Genomic DNA, 23,092 nt, shown 5'->3' with positions numbered 1-23,092 from the left:
AGGACATTAAAAAATAGTCCACAAAAAAGAAATAAAATTATATATAAGTATACTAAAAGGTGCTTCATTTATAATAAAGGAAAACAAGATACAATTTTTCACTTAGTAGGTTGGCAAAGATAAAAATATGAAACAGTATGAGTGAGAGTGAGGGGAGAATCTTTGCTATCAAAAACTACTGGTAGGGCTTCCCTGGTGGTGCAGTGGTTGGGAATCTGCCTGTCAATTCAGGGGACACGGGTTCGAGCCCTGGTCCGGGAAGATCCCACATGTTGCGGAGCAGCTAAGCCCGTGCGTCACAACTACTGAACCTGTGCTCTACAGCCCGTGCTCCGCAACAAGAAAAGCCATCGCAACGAAGAGTGGCCCCCACTCGCCGCAACTAGAGAGAGCCCATGCACAGCAACAAAGATCCAACGCAGCCAAAAATAAATAAATTTAGTAATAAAAAAAAAAAAACACTACTGGTAGTGTAAACTGGTACAAGTTCTTTGAAGGGCCTTGTGGTGGTACATTATGAAGTAAATGTATGTGCCCTTTGACCAGGCAGTTTCTCTCCTACAGATGTATTTGTGTACATTTACAGTGGAGTATAAACAGCGAGATTTGTAATGGAATACAGTGCAACTGAATGAGGCAGAGCTCAGTGTGCTTACATGGAAAAATTTCCAAGAGTATTAAATGAAAACAACAAAGGTTTAGAACTTTTTGTGTGTGTGTTAAGTGCTTAAGAGAGAGATGCTTAATTTCAACAAAAATATTCTGAAAGGATATGCAAGAAGTATAACAGAGGGCTGCCTTTGCGTAGAGGGACTTATTTTTGTGGCATGTCTTTTTATATAGTTTGTATCTTTATTACTGTATGCATATATTACCTCTTCCAAGAAAAACTAGTTTTTTAATAGTAATAATAACCTATGCTTCTATGAGCCCACATTGCCAGAACGTTTACAAGAAATTAAGGGACTTCCCTGGTGGTCCAGTGGTTAAGACTCCGTGCTTCCACTGCAGGGGAGCACGGATTTGATCCCTGGTCAGGGAACTAAGATCCCATGTGCTACGCGGCATGGCCAAAAAAAAATTTAAATAAAAGTACTAAAGACAAATAATAATATACAAAATCGTAAAACAATTATAAAAAAATAAAAGAAATTAAGATTCATTAAGGGTTCTTAAATAAATTTATGATCATACATTAATCCCCATAGTATATCATGTAAAAATATTTTAACATACCATGAAATTTTTGGATTTTTTTTTTTAGTGTTTGTTGTGTTTATGAGTGTTATGATTGTAATTTGTGCTATTAAATATTATAATACTATACGTATTTCTTTATCACTAACTTGGATTTTATATTCTTTTTCTAGCAAAAAATGGCCCCATTTATGATGTAGTTTGGAATTCTAGTTCTACTGAGTTTTGTGCTGTTTATGGTTTCATGCCTGCCAAAGCAACAGTTTTCAACTTGAAGTGTGATCCTGTGTTTGACTTTGGAACTGGCCCTCGTAATGCAGCCTACTACAGCCCTCATGGACATATATTAGTACTAGCTGGATTTGGAAATCTGAGGGGGCAAATGGAAGTGTGGGATGTTAAAAACTACAAACTTATTTCTAAACCGGTGGCCTCTGATTCTACATATTTTGCTTGGTGCCCAGATGGTGAGCATATTTTAACAGCCACATGTGCTCCCAGGTTACGTGTTAATAATGGGTACAAGATTTGGCATTATACTGGCTCTGTCCTACACAAGTATGATGTACCATCAAATGCAGAGTTATGGCAGGTTTCTTGGCAGCCATTCTTAGATGGAATATTTCCAGAAAAAGCGATAACTTACCAAGCAGTTCCAAGTGATGTACCTAGTGAAGAACCTAAAGTTGCAACAGCTTATAGACCCCCAGCTTTAAGAAATAAACCAGTCACCAATTCCAAACTGGTAAGTAAAGTTTTACTACTTTGGTAGGAAAAGGTTTTTCAGTGTGTAGCGTTCCCTAGATCCTTCTCTTATGCATGTTCTTGTGTTACTTAGTATCTGATTAGAAGATATAAACTCTAGGGTAGAAATTGTGGAGGACCTGCTGCTGAAGATGGTGAATGGTCGTTTTGGGTTTTGTTTTTTTGTTTGTTTGTTTTTTTGGCCGTGCACTGCGGCTTACGGGATTAGTTCCCTGACCAGGGATTGAACCTGGGCCCCCTGTAGTGGAAGCGAGGAGTCCTAACCACTGGACTGACACGGAAGTTCCAGTGAATTATTGTTAAGTTGACAAAGTAATTAATGTAAAATCTCTGGGAAAGATAACTGGGTGTGACTTACTGGGTGTAGATTGTGGGCTCAAATTCAAATGCCTGTCAGGCTAGGCTGCTAGTGTAAGGCAATGGTGAGTGGGAGAGAATGGTGAAAGGGAGAGAGCATGCCCTCTTTCAAGGCCATAGCAACTACACAGCAGTAGCCCATTGTTTCCACAGGAGATTTTAGGCCCAGTTTGCCAAAAGCTTGATATTTCAAGACAAGTCTGGATGCTTGTATGAAATTTCTCAATTTTTAAAACACTGCTATTCAAACAAAACACACTTGTTGTCCTTAGGCCATCAGTTCCAGACCTCTGTTGTAAAGTTATGACTGGAGTATTGGTCAGATTCTGATCTGCTTTAAAATATTAGCATTTCAGAGCTCAGGGGAAAGCATTTATTAATATCCTGAGTTTCTGTGATGACGTTAAGGAATAAAGTTGCTCTATAAGAATGAACAATATTATTCATATTAATAGAATGATGACCATACAATAGGTATAAACTGGGACTGTTCCAAGTAAATGGGAATATATAGTCACTTAATTATTAAGGCACTCAGGGAAGTAGACACTTTTTCAAAGGATAAATATTTCTGTGCCTCCATTGTGCTCCTAACCCTCTGAAAAACAAAAGAACAAGCCTTCTTCCTCCACAAAATGTAGCATTTTGACTTCAATGAAATGTTGTTGAAACATTTTTCTTGCATTATTTAGTAAAAATATATAGAAACATATAACAAATTAAGCCCTGTTTATTATTTTTGTATTTAGATTTTTTTTAAAAGGATATAATAGTCTTAGGATTTGTTTTGTCTCTTTATTGAAATTTTCCTTACCTGAGATTAAAAAAAAAGAAGTGACGTTAACACATCCTGCTTTCTAAATCTGTGTAAGATAGCACAAGAGGAAGAACTTCTGAATTAGTGTATATTTTTATTCTCTGACTCATAAAACTGATTTGGTTGATGGAGGGAGAAAAATTAATATAGAAAGAATATATTTTGAAAACAGTGAAAAAAAAAACTAGGTAAGAACTTCTTAAAACCAAACTTTTTGTTTTACTCTTTTTTTTGGCTGTGCCGGGTCTTAGTAGCAGCACGCAGGATCTTTGTTGCAGCATGTGGGGTCTTTCATTGTGTCATGCAGGCTTCTCTCTAATTGTGGCGCTCAGGCTCAGTAGTTATGGCACGCAGGCTTAGTTGTCCCGCGGCATATGGGATCTTTGTTCCCCGACCAGGGATCGAACGTGCGCCCCCTGCATTGGAAGGAGGATTCTTAACCACTGGACCACCAGGGAAGTCCCCAAACCAAACTTTTTTGACATTTAAGATTTCTATTAAATTCTTGCTTTTGTATATAACCTGGTGATTATGTGATCCTATCACATCATTTTATTTGAAGGAACTATATGCCTATGAATGAGAAATTATTTTTTGTATCTAATTCCAGAAAACTAAATGGCAAAGAAAACATTGTCAAGAAATTACTAGAAACAAAGGTAGTCTGGTCAATAACTTCACAAAGGAAGAAGGTTACATAGCAGAGGGAAAAAAGGTGTTTGGATTCTTCCCCCTGAAGGAAAAAATAACTTTTTTTATAAGTAAAAATTCATATATAAATTATACTTAAAGAAGTATTTCTTGGCTTTCAAAAAAACCCTTCACTTTTATAATGTGTTTATCAAGACAATCTTATAATTGATGTAATTGAAGAAACAAACTTTATCAATGAGGATGAAATTGTGTACAGTAGACACATATTGCTGAAGCCAGAAAAGCTCATGATCCATAGTAGCTGTGTGGATTTTTTTCATCTAAAATAAAAGTCTGTCAGGGGACTTCCCTGGTGGTGCAGTAGTTAAGAATCCGCCTGCCGGCGCAGAGGACATGGTTTCAATCCCTGATACGGGAAGATCCCACATGTGGCGGAGCAACTAAGCCCACACACCGCAACTGCTGAAGCCCGCGCACCTAGAGCCCGTGCTCCGCAGCAAGAGAAGCCACCCCAGTGAGAAGCCCACGTGCAGCAACAAAGACCCAACACAGCTAAAAATAAATAAAATGAAAGTCTGTCAGTGGCTACATGATGCTCACAGTGTGGAAGAGACTTGTAACTCATCCTTTCTTCTTGCATCATTCTTAATTGCTTTCTCTTTTTTTTTAAAGTTCTCATGAGTAGAAACTTTTTCAGCCAAAGCAAGATACTATAGAAGAACTCACTATTGAAAGAATATAAAACAAATGTTCAAGGATTAGTATATCTTAACTAACATTATGTGCAGTGGGGATCAAAGAAGTGCAAGAGGCTTGCCATGCAAACGTGTCTGTTCTCCAAATGTGGGTTCTCATATATTCAGTTGCTTCAAGTAGGGTATGTTCACACACAGAACTTCGATGCCTGCAATAGTTAATGCAGCTGCTAAGATAAAAATCACTTTATGGTTTTTTACTTATTCCTCTATATCTTAAATGTTTGAGCCCTGCACATTTGATTATAGCACTTATAAGTACAATACAGCTCTGAGATCTAGTACTCAAGAAACTTCAAAAGTGTACATCATGGTGATTTAATACACATTGTGAAAGGTTTCCCCTCATCTGGTTAATTAACATATCCATCACCTCACATATTTATCTTCTTTTTTTGTTTTTTGTTTTTTTTTTTTTTGGTGAGAACATTTGAATTCTACCCTCAGGAAATTTCAGTTATACAATTATACAATACAGTGCTATCAAGTATAGTCACTGTGTTTTACATTAGATCCTTCTTGATCCTGTATGTAATTCTGTTGTTGTTGAATGTGGTTGATAGTTATATAAATATCTGATGATGAAAATGATTGCGTGTTTTCACAGTATAGTCTGACAAGTTATTTAGTGTTTTAAAACCTCTTCATTATGTTAATTCTGGATTTATAACTATGTAGTTACCCCCTTCATATTTGATTTAATTTTTTATTGTCTGTTTTAGTTTTTTCATTTGCTTTTATTTTTAATCTTCTAATCTCTGATTTTGCAAGATCTAGCAAGTGACTCTTTGTGCAAAGAAAACAAATGAGGCAACTGTTTCTGTTGGCAGTAGTCAAATCCAAAAGGACCCCAGAAGAAACTATTGTTAGTATCTAATTTCATAAAAATCATGTGTCAGTGGTAGTACTAAGAAAAATTCCATTGTTTAAACAAAAATAAAGTGAATTTTTCTGGCTCTTATATAACTGAAAGATATCATATATCAACTAGTAGGAAGATCCTTATTAAATCCATCTTGACCGTTGAAGTGTGCCTACAACAAGAGTTTTGAAATATTCTTTGCCAGTGAACTTATGATAAATTTGGTAAAGTAAGTTTGTCCTGTACTAGCCAAATTGTATAATTTGTTGTATATGTTTGTAAATACGTGGACTGCATTTCAAAGTCATTTATTTTACATTTTCTATAGCATGAGGAGGAACCACCTCAGAATATGAAACCACAACCAGGAAATGAGAAGCCGTTATCAAAAACAGCTCTTAAAAATCAAAGGAAGCATGAGGCTAAGAAAGCTGCAAAGCAGGTACTTGGGGCGCTTATCTTTTCAAACAAAACAAACAAATGAAACCAGTTAAATTAGCTATGTGCCTTAAAGTTTAAAGAACTGTAGTCCTAAAAACTTGACAGGTTATAAAATGTAGTTGGAGTTAGACTTAAGTAGCCAGAATGTCTCTTTTGTGTTTGCCTATGAATTTCTCAGTAGTCCTTTATATATAATGTGGGACCTAGGAAACTGGAACTGACATTAAAACCTGAAACCCTCATGGGATTATGTAGTGTGTTACTTGCAACAGACCCTTTTGGAGGAGCCTGTGTGAAGTGGTATAGTTTGCTTTTTTGAAAGCATATGTTTAAGAGAAACCAGAAATTACATGACTATAAGGCCATTTTGTCACTCAGTATATTACTATAGGAATTGTTCAGCTGGGAATCTAAACACTAGAGTACCCAAACAATGGAATTGTTCTAAAATAATTGTTTATATGATTTGGTAGTTGAAAAACCACACCAGCATAATAATTGACAAGTAAATTGTGATGGTGTGTGGCTTACGGTGATAGTGAGATCTGCTGGGCTGGAAATTTGTGGTTAGTAAAGTCATGGTAACCACATTTTTGAGATTGAGACAATTCCATCTTGCCTATTAATGCTTGAATTTTGACAGTTCTGGGTTACTTGTGTGTTTTGACAGGCAGTTACTATTTTAAGGTATAGAATTTCATTATGCAGCCATATTCTGTTAAAATCTGGGCCTAAAAAAAATCGGTGTGCTCTTTTGTAGTTAATATATTTCATCTCCAGAAATGTCTTTAAATAACTCAGGCTTAGGTCCTTCCAAGTAAAATGATCTAGTCCATGTATTAGACTTGTGTAAAAAGGAGGACTTGGCCTTTCATCAGAGTGGGTAGACACCTCTGCTGGCCCCGAATATTACAAACTGGTAGCTAAGATTCCTTTTTTGTTGTTGTTGGTTTTCCAGCTAATAATTACAGGTATAATTGACAAATAAAAATTTTAAAGTGTTCAATGTGATGATATGATATAGGTATACATTGTGAAAGGATTCCTACAATCAAGTTAATTAACACATTCATCAACTTACATATTTACTTCTGGGGGATGAAGCACTTAAATTCTGCTTTCTTAGCAAATTTCATTTACTGTATTCAGTACAATATAGTATTATCAGCTACAGTCACCATGTTATACATGAGATCCTCAGACCTTATTCATCTTATAACTGACGATTTGTACCCTTTTACCAACCTCTCTCCATTTCTCCCACTACCCCCCAGCTCCTGGCAACCACCACATTCTACTCTCTGTTTCTATGAGTTTGACTCTTCTTTTTTTTTAGATTCCACATATAAGTGTTACCATGCAGTATTTCTCCTTCTCTTTCGGGCTTATTTCACATAGCATAATGCCCTCCAGTTTCATGCATGTTATTGCAGATGGTAGGATTTCCTTTTTTTATGACTGGATAATGTTCTACTCTGTGTAAATATGTAGGTATGTTTACATATCACATTTTCTATATCCATTCTTTCGTTGAAGGGCACATAGATTGTTTCCATACCTTGGCTATTATAAATAATGTTGCAGTGAACATGGGAGTACCGCTGTCTCTTTAGGATAATGAGTTTTGTTTCCTTTGGATATATACCCAGAAGTGAGATTGCTGGATCACATATTTTTAATTTCTTGAGGAACCGCCATACTGTTTTTTATAATGACTGTATAAGATTCCTTCTAACTGAGATTTAAGGGCCTTCAGAAACCCCCTCAACGTAGAATCCCACTTTTATAAGTGATGTTTCTTCCTCTTTATCAGAAGATATTTTTAATATGACCGTTGGTGGTACTGAGCTAAGGTCCCTTTGTAATAAAATATTAGTTTATTTTTAAAAAATATTTATTTACTATTTATTTTGGCTGTGCTGGGTCTTAGTTGAGGCATGCGGACTCTTAGTTGTGGCATGCAGACTTCTTAGTTGTGGCATGCATGTGAGATCTAGTTCCCGACCAGGGATCGAACCCAGGCCCCATGAATTGGGAGCATGGAGTCTTACCCACTGGACCACCAGGGAAGTCCCATTAGTTGTTTATTTTTGTGTGTTATTCTGGTATTTGAGCACATAAAATTTGGGGAGGAGGGTCATAGAATCAGTATGTCTTGTTTAGAAAAATTAATATTAAAATAGTCTGACTTCTTTTTCTTTTTGCGTACACCGCACGGCATGTGGGATCTTAGTTCCCCAACCAGGGAACCCACACCCTCTGTCATGGAAGCGCGGAGTCCTAACCACTGGATCACCAGAGAAGTCCCAATGTGACTTTCTTAAAGATAACTCTGTGGTTCTTTTGAAAAAACAATCAGTGCTATGAATGTAAAACATAATAATTACAAAAACAACCCCCCCCACACACCCCACCTCATACAACCATATAATCACCCACACATGTTATTTACTAAAGATGACACTACTAATCCGTCATTTTGGAGTTATTCTGCGTGTTTTCTCAGTGATGACAAAGAGTTTTCTACTTGCAAGATAATCCTTTCAGTATGTATTTTTGAGACAACTGGCTGGAGTTAGTAAAAGTTATGACTGTGTGATAGAACAAAGGTAAATGATCTATGACAGGATCTCATCCCTGACTGAATTAAGGAACCAAAGATAAAGGAGTCAGATGTACATAATCTAACCAAGTACTTTTATTAACTGGTGATGACTTTGTAAGCTTATCAGCTTTACCAAAAATAATTGAAACAAAGAGTTTAATCTTACCATGTACATAACCTTTTTTAGAGAATGACCAGAATTCAGGTATATTAACACAAACATTTTAACTTATTCTTGGTTTTTTAAAATACGGAGGAAAATCGTCATTTCACTTAACTTTACTTATTTATTTTAAATATATTTTTATTTTTTTGGCTGCGTTGGGTCTTTGTTGCTGTGCGCGGGCTTTCTCTAGTTTTGGCGAGCAGGGGCTACTCTTCGTTGTGGTGCACAGGCTTCTCATTGCTGTGGCTTCTGTTGTCGCGGAGCACGGGATCTAGATGCGCAGGCTTCAGTATTTGTGGCGCACGGGCTTGTTCCACGGCACATGGGATCTTCCCAGACCAGGGATCGAACCTGTGTCCCCTGTATTGGCAGGTGGATTCTTAACCACTGCGCCACCAGGGAAGTCCCTCACTTAACTTTAATAGTTTTTCATATTTATAACATTTATCTTCCTAGAAAATTAATATTCTCAGCTGATTACAGACAACTAAATTAAAAAATTTTGTATCTGATGTCAAAAATGAATTTTGATAGGCAAAGTGTGTCTCTTCTCCTTTTATCCACTCTTCTCCTTTAATTTTATATTATGAAAAATACCAAACTGTATATTATCAGAACCTATAGGCTCCTTAAGAGTGGAAAGTAAATAATTTCTTTCTGAATACTCTGTTAAAGTGCTCAGTAATGTTCTCACATAGAAGGTTAGGAATTAATGTTTGTTGATTGTAATGTACAAAATACAACCAACATGACTCTAAAGAGAAAAAAATACTCCAATTCTGCACTCTCTAAAAACTCTCAGGCAGACATTTTTAAATTTGGAGATCTAGGAGTGATAGCCTGTCCCATGTTCCCCTGGGATGCTTTGGTAGTTCGGAGTATTCCATCCAGAACTCTTAAGAGGTTTTAGAGTCTTGCAGGGTCTGTGCGTTCCACTGGGAACTCTATAAGGAAGAAGTAGAAACCCTACCTTTGGTCCAATAAAGAAAGACTTTCATAACTTTTCCCTCCTCTTGTCAAAACATATGTCTTGTCATAATTACAAAGGAGAGTCGGTCTTCTGCTCTTTCATTTATTTAGCATGTACAGTCGAGCTCACATTATGCTGAGGGCACAAGTGAACAAAGAAACCTCAGGTACAGTCTCATGGGGGATAGTACAGTGCAGTTACAGTAAGGAAACATACCATGTGTTGTGCAACTAATCTGGTCTCTTGGGGGGTGGGGGAATTTTCCAGAGGCCTAAAGGATAAGTAGTGTTAGCCAGGTGACCTGAAGGTGTTCTAGGCACAAGGAACAGTACACATGAAGGCCAGGAAATAAGAATATATGGCACCTTAGGGGAAATAAAAATGGTTCAGAATCAGTGGTTACTCGGTGAGAAGGGATGAAGCTAGAAAGGTCATCAGAGATCTGATCACATTGGGAGCAATATACTGTCCCTTTCAGGGAACAAAGTTTTCCGTGGCACTTTCTTGCAGAGCTGAATTGATCTGATTATAAATAAATCTCTATGGAACTTATCCTGTAGCATCATCTATTACATGTACTTGATATATGTGTAATAGTTTTTGAGGATATTCCAAGAGTGAAACTTCAAACACCTTAATTAGAAAAGCCCTCTCACATTTCCAACCATCCACATAGTGGCACTTACCAAAATATCCAAAAATTTGGAATGCTTATTTGCTGATACAGAAACCTCCTAGTTTACTCTGCTAAGGTTATTTCATTTATTTCCATTTGTTGTTATATTACTAATTATATATTTTATATTACTAACATAATATTTTATCATATTACTAATATAATATTATATTACTAATATACTATTATTTTTTATTTTATTATTATGTTACTTTAATTTTGGGGGGTGGGTGGGCGGCCCACACGTCACAGCATGTGGGATCTTAGTTCCCTGACCAGGGATCAAACCCGTACCCCCTGCATTGGAAGCGCAGAGTCTTAAGCATGGGACTGCCAGGGAATTCCCTAACTTTAAATCCTAGATCTAGCAAAGTGTTCCCTATGACAATTATATAGTGAAAACCTTTTGGGTAGTTTATTATACTGTGACTTTTTTGAACGCTTCATTGTAATTATCTGTTATGAGACAATATAGCATACTTCATGGGACCAGCAATTCAGATGCTTTCTTCATATAAAATGTGCAAAAGATAAAATCGTATATTGGTTTGTGAATTTCATGTACCAAGGCTGTGTTTGTTGAAATACTTTAATGATTTCATTTTTGAAAATTGAATTTTTGAAACTATTTCCTGTAGGAAGCAAGAAGTGATAAGAGTCCAGATATGGCGCCTACCCCTGCCCCACAGAGCGCACCACGAAACACTATCTCTCAGTCAACTTCTGGAGACCCTGAGATAGACAAAAAAATCAAGAACCTGAAGAAGGTGGGAGGCTTAAGTGAAAAGCACATGTGTTTATTGAAAGAATACATGAGAATTATACAAAGAAAGTAATGCTTAGATGCCTAAAGACAGGCATCCGAGAGGTTTGTACAGTCCTCATTGTTGCTTTTTCACCATGAAATACTGTAACTTAGGAATGGCACCTAGTTTAGTTCTGTTCACAGCTGTCTAAAGGATATTAGTCTTTATTATTGATTTTTGGAGTAATAAGAAATAATGTACATTTGAACACTTTTATACTCACTTTTTCATTAGACACTTGTGAGACAGGTAAGAGCAGATATTTATCCCATTTTTAAAGATGAAGAAAGAGAAACAAAAGGAAGTTTATTAACTTGTCAAATTGCAACCAGTTTGTGATGGCGGCCTTGGAGGTAAAATCCAGGTTTCTAGAGCCCTTCCCAGGCTACATTATGGAGTTTCTCTTAAAGCCAAAGACATCGTCCAGGTACAATGAGGTTCTGAAATAAATGGTGAAAATGGTGATGTATTTAAATACATATACATGTACATGTGTACACATAGATGTACATATATGATAATATTAATTAAAATCTTGAAAAATACTTCGCTAAATTCCATGTTCTTAACATACCCAATTTTACATTTAATTTTAAAAAGTAGTTTACCTTAGCATTTTAGCAGTCTGTTCCTGATACAAATGTAAGATAATTGATTTTCCTTATTCAGGCTTCACATCTATATGATTGAATTGTTAATAAGAAAATTTGCATTCTAAAATTACTTATTCTTCCTTTTGACTCATAATATATTTGATGTTTGCAGAAACTGAAAGCAATTGAACAACTGAAAGAACAAGCAGCAACTGGAAAACAGCTAGAAAAAAATCAGGTCTTTTCTGCATTTTTCATTTGGGCTCACAGTCACTACCACCCTTCCCTTTTTATTATAAGCAATTATTTAATCAGGTAAAAGAGCGTATAGATTTTAAAACTTCTTTTGAAAACCATGTGCCATTTTTTTTTTTTTTTAACATTTTTAGTCTTAAATAGGCAAGGGTAGGGGAAGACATGATGTGGATCGTGGTGAATGAGGAAGTCCCTATTTCCTCTGAGGCATACTAATGCCATTGCTGCTGAAAATAAAGGCAGTTTATATTATGTTAGACAAATGGAAGATTCTCTTCTTTCCTGTGTCTCAGGTCACACTGTCCCGTTTGCCCCTCTCCCTCCTCCTTCCCTCAACACTTTGAAGCCCAAGTGTAGAATGGAAGATTTATTAGACCTAAAGATGCATGCAGTAAGACAGCTCCGTTTTTTGCTACCTTAATTCATACCAAATAACAAATTAGAACTTGTTTCTAATCTGTATTTTTAAATCTATGTTTACCAGTAGATCTGGTAAAGTCTCAGAAATATTCTTTCTCTAAATTTTTTCTCTTTTGCTATATGGCTATAGATCCAATAATTATTTTATTTCCTATTTAATAACTTTATTGTTTTAAACTTTTCTAGTTGGAGAAAATTCAGAAAGAGAAAGCCCTTCTCCAGGAGCTGGAAGATTTGGAACTGGGTATTTAAAGATTCAAAGAAAGCAAGTTGGTTACCAGAAATCAATGCAAACATATTTTCTGTTAAACCCATTGGTGTACATGGAATATTCATGTGCCCACATTTAATGTTCACTTATAATTTTAACCATTTATCCAAGATTCTGCATATGTGTGGAATTATTTAATAATGTCTGTTAAATTGATTTTTACCTCCTGCATCCTATATCTTGTCAACACATGATATAGAAAAGAGACATAAGATTTTTCTTTTAAGCTAAGCTTGACAGATTGAAAGACCAATGTCATTGTTTTTTAGTAGGGGACAGTATTTACCATATAAATGAATAAAGACGTTTTAAATTTGATCATTGTTGACTTTCGTCAATTAACAGATTCTTTATTAATTTACAAGGCAAGTTTGGGAAATATTTCCTTTGAATATATAACGTGGCTATCTTGATCCTAAACACTGTATTATCAAACGTTAAAGAAACACCTTAAAATCAGGTTGTACTGAATATATTAAATTGTTGGGACTTCACTGGTGACGCAGTGGTTAAGAATCTGCCTGCCAATGCAGGGGACACAGGTTTGATCCCTGGTCCAGAAGATACCACATGCTGTGGAGCAACTAAGCCCGTGTACCACAACTACTGAGCCTGCACTCTAGAGCCCGAGCGCCGCAACTCCAGAAGCCCACGCGCCTGGAGCCCGTGTTGCTCATCAAGAGAAGCGCACCGCAACAAAGAGTAGCCCCTGTTCGCTGCAACTAGAGAAAGCCCACGCATAGCAATGAAGGCCCAATGCAGCCAAAAATAAATAAATAAATAAATTTTTAAAAAATAATAAGATACATATATTAAATTGTTTATATTATTTGTAGTATTTGAAGTAAAGTTTTTCTGACTAGTTCTAAAAAGTAAGTATAGAATAAAAATAGAAAATAGCAAAACATTTTATTTTGATATTTCAAATAATAAACCTGATCATTTAATGTTGAGGTAAATATTTTCTAAACATGAACTGTGATCATTTTGCTATAGTCATCTTGATTGTTTTGATCGTTCACTCATATGAAGAATAAAAGATGTACTGATAATCCAAGATACTCAGCTATCAAAACTAATTTCTATTTGGTTTTAGAATCTATTACTGTTAATTTTTTCATCTGATTTACATTTGAAGTTATTTTTATTTCATTTGCATTGATACAGGTTTTCATTATCTAGAGCTAGTATTTAAGTAAAGCAAAAGAATCTAGGAATACTTTGAGAGATATACACAAACAGATAACTGAGTTCTCTGATGCCCCAAAGCTGCAAATAAGATTTGGTAAAGACCTAATGCATTAAAATTTGAGTGCTATTTTAAATGTTTTGTGTGTGAAGTGAGTGTGAACATACACACACTCATGTACATATAATTACTTTCAACATTAATTTATTTCTGTTAATAGAAACTTAAGCTTTTTTAAAGTAATATATTGCTTTTATAATATATTTAAAAATTGTTTTTCTAATAAAATGTTAAATAATTCATCCTGAGACAGTGTAATGTTTTTTGGCCTGGCAGCCTAATAATTTTTTTTAATTTTAAATTTTTAAAATGAATTACCAGTTTACACAGTTTACAGCAAATATATTCATCATTTTTAAAATGTTAAGTGAATTCCCTGGCGGCCCAGTGGTTAGGACTCCACACTTCCACTACAGGGGCATGGATTGGATCCCTGGTCTGGGAACTAAGATCCCATATGCCACGTGGCCAAAAAAAATTAAGAAAAATAAAATGTTTATTTTAGAGGTAGTATCATTGAACCTTTTGTTTTAGTCAGATGCTTTTTAATTGCTCCAAGGTGACTGTTTTGACCAAAATTAGATTGCTTGGACTCGTTTTTTTAGAATTGTCTTTATTTGTGTAATTTAATCCATTTAATTTTTTCCAAAGAAATGTTTTATTTCTGAGCACATAGCAATATAAAAATCACTGACGTGTTCTTTGACTACATATTTTGTTTGATTTTTATTTTAAATACATTGTCCTCAGGGAGTAAGAGTAAGGTGATAGAAGAGTGTAAGGTGATAAACGTGTGCTTGAAAATGAAATTTTAAATACACTGCTGTGTATTCATTATAAAGGAAAATCTATAAATCCTGTATTCTCATAAAAATCTCCTTTCCTTAATCATCTCTGAAATGTATTTGGCATTTACCATAAGCATCTGTGAATACCATTGTAAGCTTGAGGGGAGATAACTGCAGTAGACACAAAGGCTCGTGCATGCGTTACACAAGCTTCCCAGTGAGAGAAGAGAAAAAGGGCAAAACCCAACTTTTGTAGCTGGAAAAAAGGAATTCTCTTAGAAAAGGAATAGAGATACAATTTACGTCAAAACATATATGTTGCCAAATAATACAGAATATTTTTGAAACAATACTATGTTTTTTATGGCTACATTTAAGTATGTAAACTTACAGACAAAACTTTGGACAGGGTATGCACTGGACTGATAACATTGACTACTAGGATGGGCGGTAGTCAAAAGGAACTTTAACCTTATTTGTAATGTTTAACTTTTTTCTATCTATTTATTTATTTTGGCTGCGTTGGGTCTTCGTCACTGCCCACGGGCCGTCTGTAGTTGTGGCGAGCAGGAGCTACTCTTCATTGCGGCGCGCAGGCTTCCTCTCGTTGGGGTGCTCGGGCTCCAGCACGTGGGCTCTGTAGTTGCAGCATGCGGGCTCTCTAGTTGTGGCATGCGGGTTTAATTGCTTCACAGCGTGTGGGATCTTAGTTCCCTGACCAGGGATCGAACCCGAGTCCCCTGCGTTGGAAGGCGGATTCTTAACCACTGGACCACCAGGGAAGTCCTTCCTTCTTTAAAGGTTTATACTTCTACCAGTGAAATTTTCCCATATTCTTTTCAAATCTATAAGGCTTTTGAATTTTTACCAAATTGAGGGAAGGGAAATAATACTTTTTGGTTTTGTTATTTCTTTTTATTAGTAATGGGTTATGTACTTTTCCACATTTGATGGTTGTTCATATTTTTTTAGTGAATTGTTTTTATCTTTTCCTTGGCCCATTTCTCTATTTGGCTTTCATCTTACTGATCTGTAAGAATATCGTATATAGTAACACATAAAATCCTCTTTTTTTAAATTTTAAATAGGAAGTACATGAACAGGATTTTTTTTTTTAATTCAAGCAGTACAAAAGGCACACAGTGAAAAATACCTCTGTTCTAGATGCAGCAATTTCCACTTCCTTATGTATCTTTCTAAAGATACATTGCATATTTATATTCAAGTATACATACACTTCCGTTAAAAAAAAAAGCATATACACTGTTCTTTATTCCTTTTTTCCCTTAACATATTTTGGAAATCATTCCATATCAGTACATAGCTCTTTTAAAATTTATACATATATCTTTTTAATGACCACATTGTGTGGAGGTAAGATAGTTTAACCAGCTCATACTGATGTACATTTAGGTTATAAAATGTCAGTTAAACACACATATACACATGCTTTAAAATAACAAGTATAGATGTTTATCTGTATTCTGGGATTAAGCTGGATGTTTTGAGAAATTAAATTTGTTCTGTGGATGCTCAGTTTAACTGGTGGTCATTTTTGCAGTATATTTCTTTGAGTTAGTGAGATATTAGAAAGGACAGCTAGGACTATTAAAAATCTTTATTCAAGTGAGGTTTCAAAGCAGTTCTTGGATTCATCCACCTATGTAAATATATTAATGTCCAGAGCAAGGCAAAGTGATATGAATTTATAAGTAGTAAAATGACAGAAATCACAGTGACAGCGTTGCTGTTCCAATCTTGCCAAAGTTAAGTGTTTTCTTTATTCCTGGAAGGAAGGAGGAATAGTGGAATAAGCCACACCAAGTGCCTACTTTTCTGGGTCATCTTTGCCCCCAAGACCATAAAATCAAACCAGATTGAGGAGGAATAAACTTCGTGCTTTTTAGAGAGGTGCATAGGTCAATTCATCAAGTGTTTACTGTGTAAAGTGCAGGTTACAAAGGAAATACAATGTATTTAGAAATGTTAAGATTGACATTGAAATGAAGTGAAAGACACTTGAAGATTCAAGACCTGGTACCAAAAGATGTAGCCAGGTGTCTTAATCCGTCAGGACTGCTGTAACAAAATACCATAGACTGGGTTGCTTATAAATAAGAGACATTTATTTCTGACAAATCTGCTTCCCGGTTCTGTCTTCTTACCATCTCCTCACGTGGTGGAAGGTGTGAGGGAGCTCTTGGGGCCACTTTTATAAAGGCACTAGTCCCATTTATGAGGGCCCTGCCCTCATGACCTAACCACTTCCCAGAGGCCTCACCTCCAAACACCATCATGCTGGGGACTAGGTTCAACGTAGGAATTTTGAAGGGACACACACATTCAGTCTATATAGCACCTAGGCAAAAATACATAAAACAAGCATACATTGTATATCGATATAAAGAGATGGGAGATAACTACTGTGGTTTACCGGTATTTCTTGTTCTCATCTTCTGGTCGTGTGGGAGAATTACACTTCCCTGTCTGGAGTTTTTACAGTTTCTAGACCACTGCCTTCTTTCCAGCGTTGCCATGGATTTATTGCTGTACCTCTTTACTGTCATTTCTCTAAGACCCTGAGAAAGGAGAGAGGCAAATGCATGTGCTTATTTCGCTATCTTAAAGCGGAAGTCAGAAAAGCATACTTCTAAAGGTTTTTAAAAATATATTTTATAATATCTTTATATTTTAAGTGAATTTGAAAATCAAAAGCATTTTTTTCATTTCACCCAAAACACAATTCCTGTTATGTTCACTAGAGGGTTTCAAAGATCAGAGAATTGGGGAATTAAGGAATTAGAATTTATGGAAATATGTTCCGTACTAGAAATATGCAAATGAAAACATAATAGCTTGGGGTGCTGCTCCTTTTTTTTTTTTTTGGCTGCGCAGCATGTGGTATCTTAGTTCCCTGACCACCAGGGATTGAATCCATGCCTCCTGCATTAGAGGCATGGAGTCTTAACCACTGGGCCATCAGGGAAGTCCCTGCTCTTTTTATATTGACAAACTCCTTGAATTAACCCTCTTTAGCCCCTTGCCGTCAGACTTAACTCCTACCTTCCCCTGAGTTCTGTCAGTAATCTCCTATTGGCTGCAAATGAATCGTGTCTCAAGAGTTTGTTTGTAGGTCAAATGTTTGCAAATGGAATTTGCATATGTTTTCCTATAGAGGATAATAATATAAGTGGTTATTGGTGCTGAGGTGAGTTCATGAAAACTTTACATGGAAGAACTGAGTATAGATTCATTAAAACAAAAAAGCTGTTTACAAATTAATTTTTAAAATGTAAGGCCAATAATAGAATGAGAATTCTTTTTTTTTTAAGAACATGTTGGGGGTAGGAGTTTATTAATTAATTTATTTTTGCTGCGTTGGGTCTTAGTTTCTGTGCGAGGGCTTCCTCCAGTTGCGGCAAGCGGGGGCCACTCTTCATCGCGGTGCGCGGGCCTCTCACTGTTGTGGCCTCTCTCGTTGCGGAGCACAGGCTCCAGACGCGCAGGCTCAGTAGTTGTGGCTCACGGGCCCAGTTGCTCCGCAGCATGTGGGATCCTCCCAGACCAGGGCTCGAACCCGTGTCCCCTGCACTAGCAGGCAGACTCTCAACCACTGCGCCACCAGGGAAGCCCATTGAGAATTCTTTTTGAAAGTTTGAATGCTAACTTTTTTTTAAGCAGATTTAAATGGAAAAAGTAGAAGAAAATAATTTTTAGGAGATTCCTATAGATGCTTTTGGTCATTTTTGTGTGCTTTAGATACTGGTTCTTTGCTACATACATATAAACTTATGTTCTCTTTTCCTTCATTTAAATTTTCACTATTTCCAAATTCAACTACAATTGAGATTTTTCCTAAGATCACTAAGCAAAAAATGGAAGCAGGAGGGAAAGTGAAAAAGACATTACAGAGAAAAAGATATACATGAGATGGACAGAGAAAGACAGAAAGCAAGGGAGAAGTGAAGCGAAGAGACCCTGGAATTGGGTCAGAGCCATCACACCCAGGACACCATCTCTGGTTCTTTTCTGAGCTGGGAGTGATGGTGAGCACCCTTGGAAGAGGAAATAGGTGCTGTGTAAGCCAGGTATAGCTGCGAATCAGGAACTGTGTGACTTGGGAATACCTCCACAAATCTCTTAGGAATTAAGCTCCTTTCAAAAGAAAAGTCAAAAAACAAACAAAAGTCAGCTGTGTTTTGTTGTTGTTGTTGTTTTTGTTTTTGTTTTCCGGTGGCGGGCCTCTCTGTTGTGGCCTCTCCCGTTGCAGAGCACAGGGTCCAGACGCGCAGGTTCCAGACGCGCAGGCTCAACGGCCATGGCTCACGGGCCCAGCCGCTCCGCGGCATGTGGGATCTTCCCAGACCGGGGCACGAACCCGTGTCCCCTGCATCGGCAGGCAGACTCTCAACCACTGCGCCACCAGGGAAGCCCCCAGCTGTGTTTTTAAAGGCTTAAAAGAATAGGCAAAGCAGAGCTGCTTGCATTCACATCCTTGGGCAAAATTACTTCTGAGCACAGTTTTGTTTATTTGTCTATGTTCAGTTGAAGCTAAACAGGTCAAATCCTAGAATTGTGATATCACCAGAGAGAACCTTTTATTGCGCCCAGCCTGCTTTGCTTTTGTGTTCTCTCCCCCTCTTCTTCCCAGCAAGGGCCCATGGTACCCTCTTAAGGAGTCTAAAGTCCTTGGCTTGTGCTTCCTCTCCCAAGCCCCCAGTCATATAATAGAGACAATTCATGCATACTTATTGATTGAAATAATACATCTGGACCACAAAACTCAAGCAGGCATTTGCATTTAAACACTGGCAATGAAAGACTTGGGAATTTAGATAGAGAGTTTGGTAATATTGACCGGAACAGAGAAGTGATCAGCCTTGGGCACAGAAGTAGCAGGGGCCCAGTGCAAAATGAAAATGTGGAGTTCCTGTTCAAAAACTAAGAATTTCATGGCAGTAACAGCAAAGCATTAAACCAAGTGCAGGGCGTTTTTAAGTTCTGGGCCCTGTGTAACCACACAGGTCACACAGCCATGAAGCCAACCGCACAGAAGCTGTGAGAATCTGAACTCCCTCCAATCGAAATGAAGAGACTTGGCTGTTTCTGAACATCCCCCTGTTCCCTGGAGGAGAAAGAGGTAGTGGCTGACCCTAGCAAGACTGCTGCAGAGGAAGCGAAGGTGGTGGGGTTTTTTTTCAGATTTTTTTTTTTAGATGAGTTTTTAGGTTCTAAGCAAAATTGAGGTGAAGGTACAGAGATTACCTGTATACCCCCTTCTTCCACTTACGCACAGCCTCCCGCATTATCAACATCCCCTACCAGAGTGGGACATTGGTTACAACTGGTGAGCCTATCTTGATGCATCATAATCATCCAAAGTCCATAGTTTACATTAAGTTTCACTCTTGGTGTTGCACATTCTATGGGTTTGGTCTCAGGTGCAATCACGTGTATCCACCATTATAGTAGCGTCCAGAGTCATTTCACTGATGGGAAAATCCTCTGTTCTCCACCTATTCATCTCCCTACTCTCTCCCTGGCAACCACTGATCTTACTGTCTCTGTAGTTTTGCCTTTTCCAGAATGTCACGTAGTTGGAATCATACAGTATGCAGCCTTTTCAGATTGGCTTCTTACACTTAGCAATAATGCATTTAATGTTTCGCCATGTATTTTCGTGACTTGATAGCTCATTTCTTTTTAGCGCTGAATAGTGTTCCATTGTCTGGATGGACCATAGTTTATTTAACCATTCAACCATTCACCTACTGAAGGACATCTTGGTTGCTTCCAGGTTTTGACAATGTGAATACAACTGCTATAAACATCTATGTGCAGGTGTTTGTGTGAACATAGTTTTTATTGTACGCCTTTAATCTTAGGCTCTTGCTCCAGCCCCTTCCTGGTACTGAGGTCTGGCCTTGATTCTGAGCTTGCTGGCCTGAACAGCTTGCTGGGCCCGGGTTATCCCATCTGTGTAATGGCCTCCTAGACACTGATAGTCTACTGTCTGAACTTCTAAGTATTGTCTGCCAACAATTCTATGTTTAAGAGTTGGAGATGGGAGTGGCAAGAGTTTAAAACCTGAAACCAGGCTTAAGGAAAGAAAGAGCTTAACATGGCTCTAGGTTAGGGTTCTTAGTTTGCAAGCAACAGAAATGGTCTTTCTCTAACTTAAGAGGAAAAGAGTAGTAACAGAATATGTTATAGCTCACAGATTCAAGTGAAAAGAAAAACAATGAGGCCCAGGAGATGACAGGAACCAGAGTAGTTTGGGGTCTAGAATGCTCCTCAGGGTTCTTCTACCAGAATTAACTGGCTTCAATAGTTTTTGGCTTGGGACATGGTCACAGCTCTGGCTGGGAAAGCTTTGCGAATCTTTTTTTTTTTTTTTTTTGGCCGTACGCGGGCCTCTCACTGTTGCGGTCTCTCCCGTTGCGGAGCACAGGCTCCGGACGCGCAGGCTCAGCGGCCATGGCTCATGGGCCCAGCTGCTCCGCGGCATGTGGTATCTTCCCGGACCGGGGCACGAACCCGTGTCCCCTGCATCGGCAGGCGGACTCTCAACCACTGCGCCACCAGGGAAGCCCTGGGCATCTTAATTGACAGTCCCAACAAGATTGTGTGCAATGGGTTCCGGCCAGTCCTCCAAAGAGAAACTGAAGTGCCATTACCAGAAGAGGAGGCGTCAATGCTGGGGAGCCTTCCTACAATATGCACCTTATTAATATTATGAAGAAGTCCCCACAAGGTAACTTGCTGCTCAAATTTTGTACAGCGTTCTTTATTTCTTTCTTACTTTCGATCTTGAAATGGATACATTCGGTTCAAATAATATTTTCCCATACAGCCTATGTTCTCTAGATACTGTTTTTAAGTTCAATTCCAGATGATTATATGAATTTACTTTGTATCAAATGCTTTTAATTGAGGCCTCAAAACTATTATGTGTTTACTACATATGGATGTTCTTTCATAATTTTAGCTACCACGTGCACTTAAATTATCCCCAAATACATATGTGTACATTCTGTCTCTTTCTAGTACCATATTACTAGTTATCTCCATCATAAGTTTACTTGACTATCTAGTCAAAAGTTGAAATTTAACACGTTGACAAATTATCTTCTTTTACCACTTGCCACATTTTCCATTACCATTCACTGCAATCAAAGTTCACGTAACTTCCATGTTCATAGTAATTTGCTGGGTTCTCTGGAGATTTGAAGACAAATAAGACCTGAGTCTATACCCTAAGAGACCTCAAGTCTAGTACACTAAACTTGGCTTCATAGTCTGGGGAAACTTAAATACATCGGTGCCCAGGCCTCATCCTAGACCAATTAAACCAGAAGAACACCTGAGCTAGAGACATGATTATTGCTTCTTCACTGTCTTAGCTCAGGCTGTTATAATAAAATACCATAGACTGTGTGGCTTGAACAAGAGACATTTATTTTGCACAGGTCTGGGGACTGGGCAGTGCAATATCAAGGTGCTGGCCAGCTTGGTTCTTGGTGAGGGCCCTCTTCCTGGCTAGAAGACAGCTGCCAATGCAGGGGACACAGGTTTGAGCCCTGGTCAGGGAAGATTCCACATGCTGCGGAGCAACTAAGCCCGTGAGCCACAACTACTGAGCCTGCGCTCTAGAGTCCGTGAGCCACAACTACTGAGCCCGCGTGCTACAACTACTGAAGCCCACACACCTAGAGCCTGTGCTCTGCAACAAGATCAGCCACTGCAGTGAGAAGCCTGTGCACCGCAACGAAGAGCAGCCTCCGCTGGCCGCAAGTAGAGAAAGCCTGCACGCAGCAACGAAGACCCAACACAGTCAAAAATAAATAAAATAAATTTATTAAAAAAATAATAATAATACCAGCTCACATGTCACAGACTCATTGGTCCTACATGCAAATCCATTTAATGCCTGTCACCCCTGCCCCACTTCCAAGTATGTCTGGGAGGCTCCAGGGGATGTCTGATTTATATTCAGTAAATGAACTCTTATCAGGTGTTGCCACTGCCCCTAATTGCACCATACTTCTTTCTGATAACTGCTACATCTGCACTGCTGCATACCCCACCCTCTGCTGGCACCTGAGGTTGCTCCACTGGGCCCTGGGGTCTCTCTCAACATCTGGGCATATTTAGCATATCATAAGCCTGATATGCTAGAGCTTCCTCATGCCATAGCTTGTGTCCCTGGATAAGATGGAGAATGTCTCTCTTCCCTTTACATTATATTCTTTTGGGGGAGAGTTGTTAAAAGTTGTGCTTCTGGGGTTCCAATGTTGTGCTGCATTTTTAGGCTTTTAGACTTGTCACTTTTTTTGAATTGAGTTGGGCTGGGATGGGGATACAATCTGAGCAACAGTCCTTATGCTGGATTTGGAATCATCTTTCCCCCAAAGACCTGTGCTCTGTCGCTGCCTGGGCTCTTGT

The 23,092-nt window shown here is 37.9% G+C and overlaps 1 protein-coding gene across 2 annotated transcripts in view; it reads left to right on the top strand.

Annotated features, from left to right (window-relative positions):
• Positions 1-13,400, top strand: part of EIF2A (eukaryotic translation initiation factor 2A) — a 38,715-nt gene extending 25,315 nt beyond the window's left edge. Inside the window, exons 10-14 of one of the 2 annotated variants that reach the window (XM_079923346.1) lie at positions 1,371-1,942; positions 5,736-5,849; positions 10,904-11,032; positions 11,837-11,902; positions 12,526-13,400. In XM_079923346.1, coding sequence (XP_079779472.1) covers positions 1,371-1,942; positions 5,736-5,849; positions 10,904-11,032; positions 11,837-11,902; positions 12,526-12,591 — 947 coding nt within the window. In that variant the 3' untranslated portion in view covers positions 12,592-13,400. The remainder of the gene's footprint in view (positions 1-1,370; positions 1,943-5,735; positions 5,850-10,903; positions 11,033-11,836; positions 11,903-12,525) is intronic. The other variant, XM_079923345.1, reaches the window with a different exon arrangement.
• Positions 13,401-23,092: the final 9,692 nt, after the last annotated feature.

This window comes from Stenella coeruleoalba (assembly GCF_951394435.1).
Source record: "Stenella coeruleoalba genome assembly, chromosome: 5".
NCBI lineage: Eukaryota > Metazoa > Chordata > Mammalia > Artiodactyla > Delphinidae > Stenella > Stenella coeruleoalba.
Note: the sequence above shows the minus strand (reverse complement) of the source record. Positions and strands in the feature narration are given on the sequence as shown.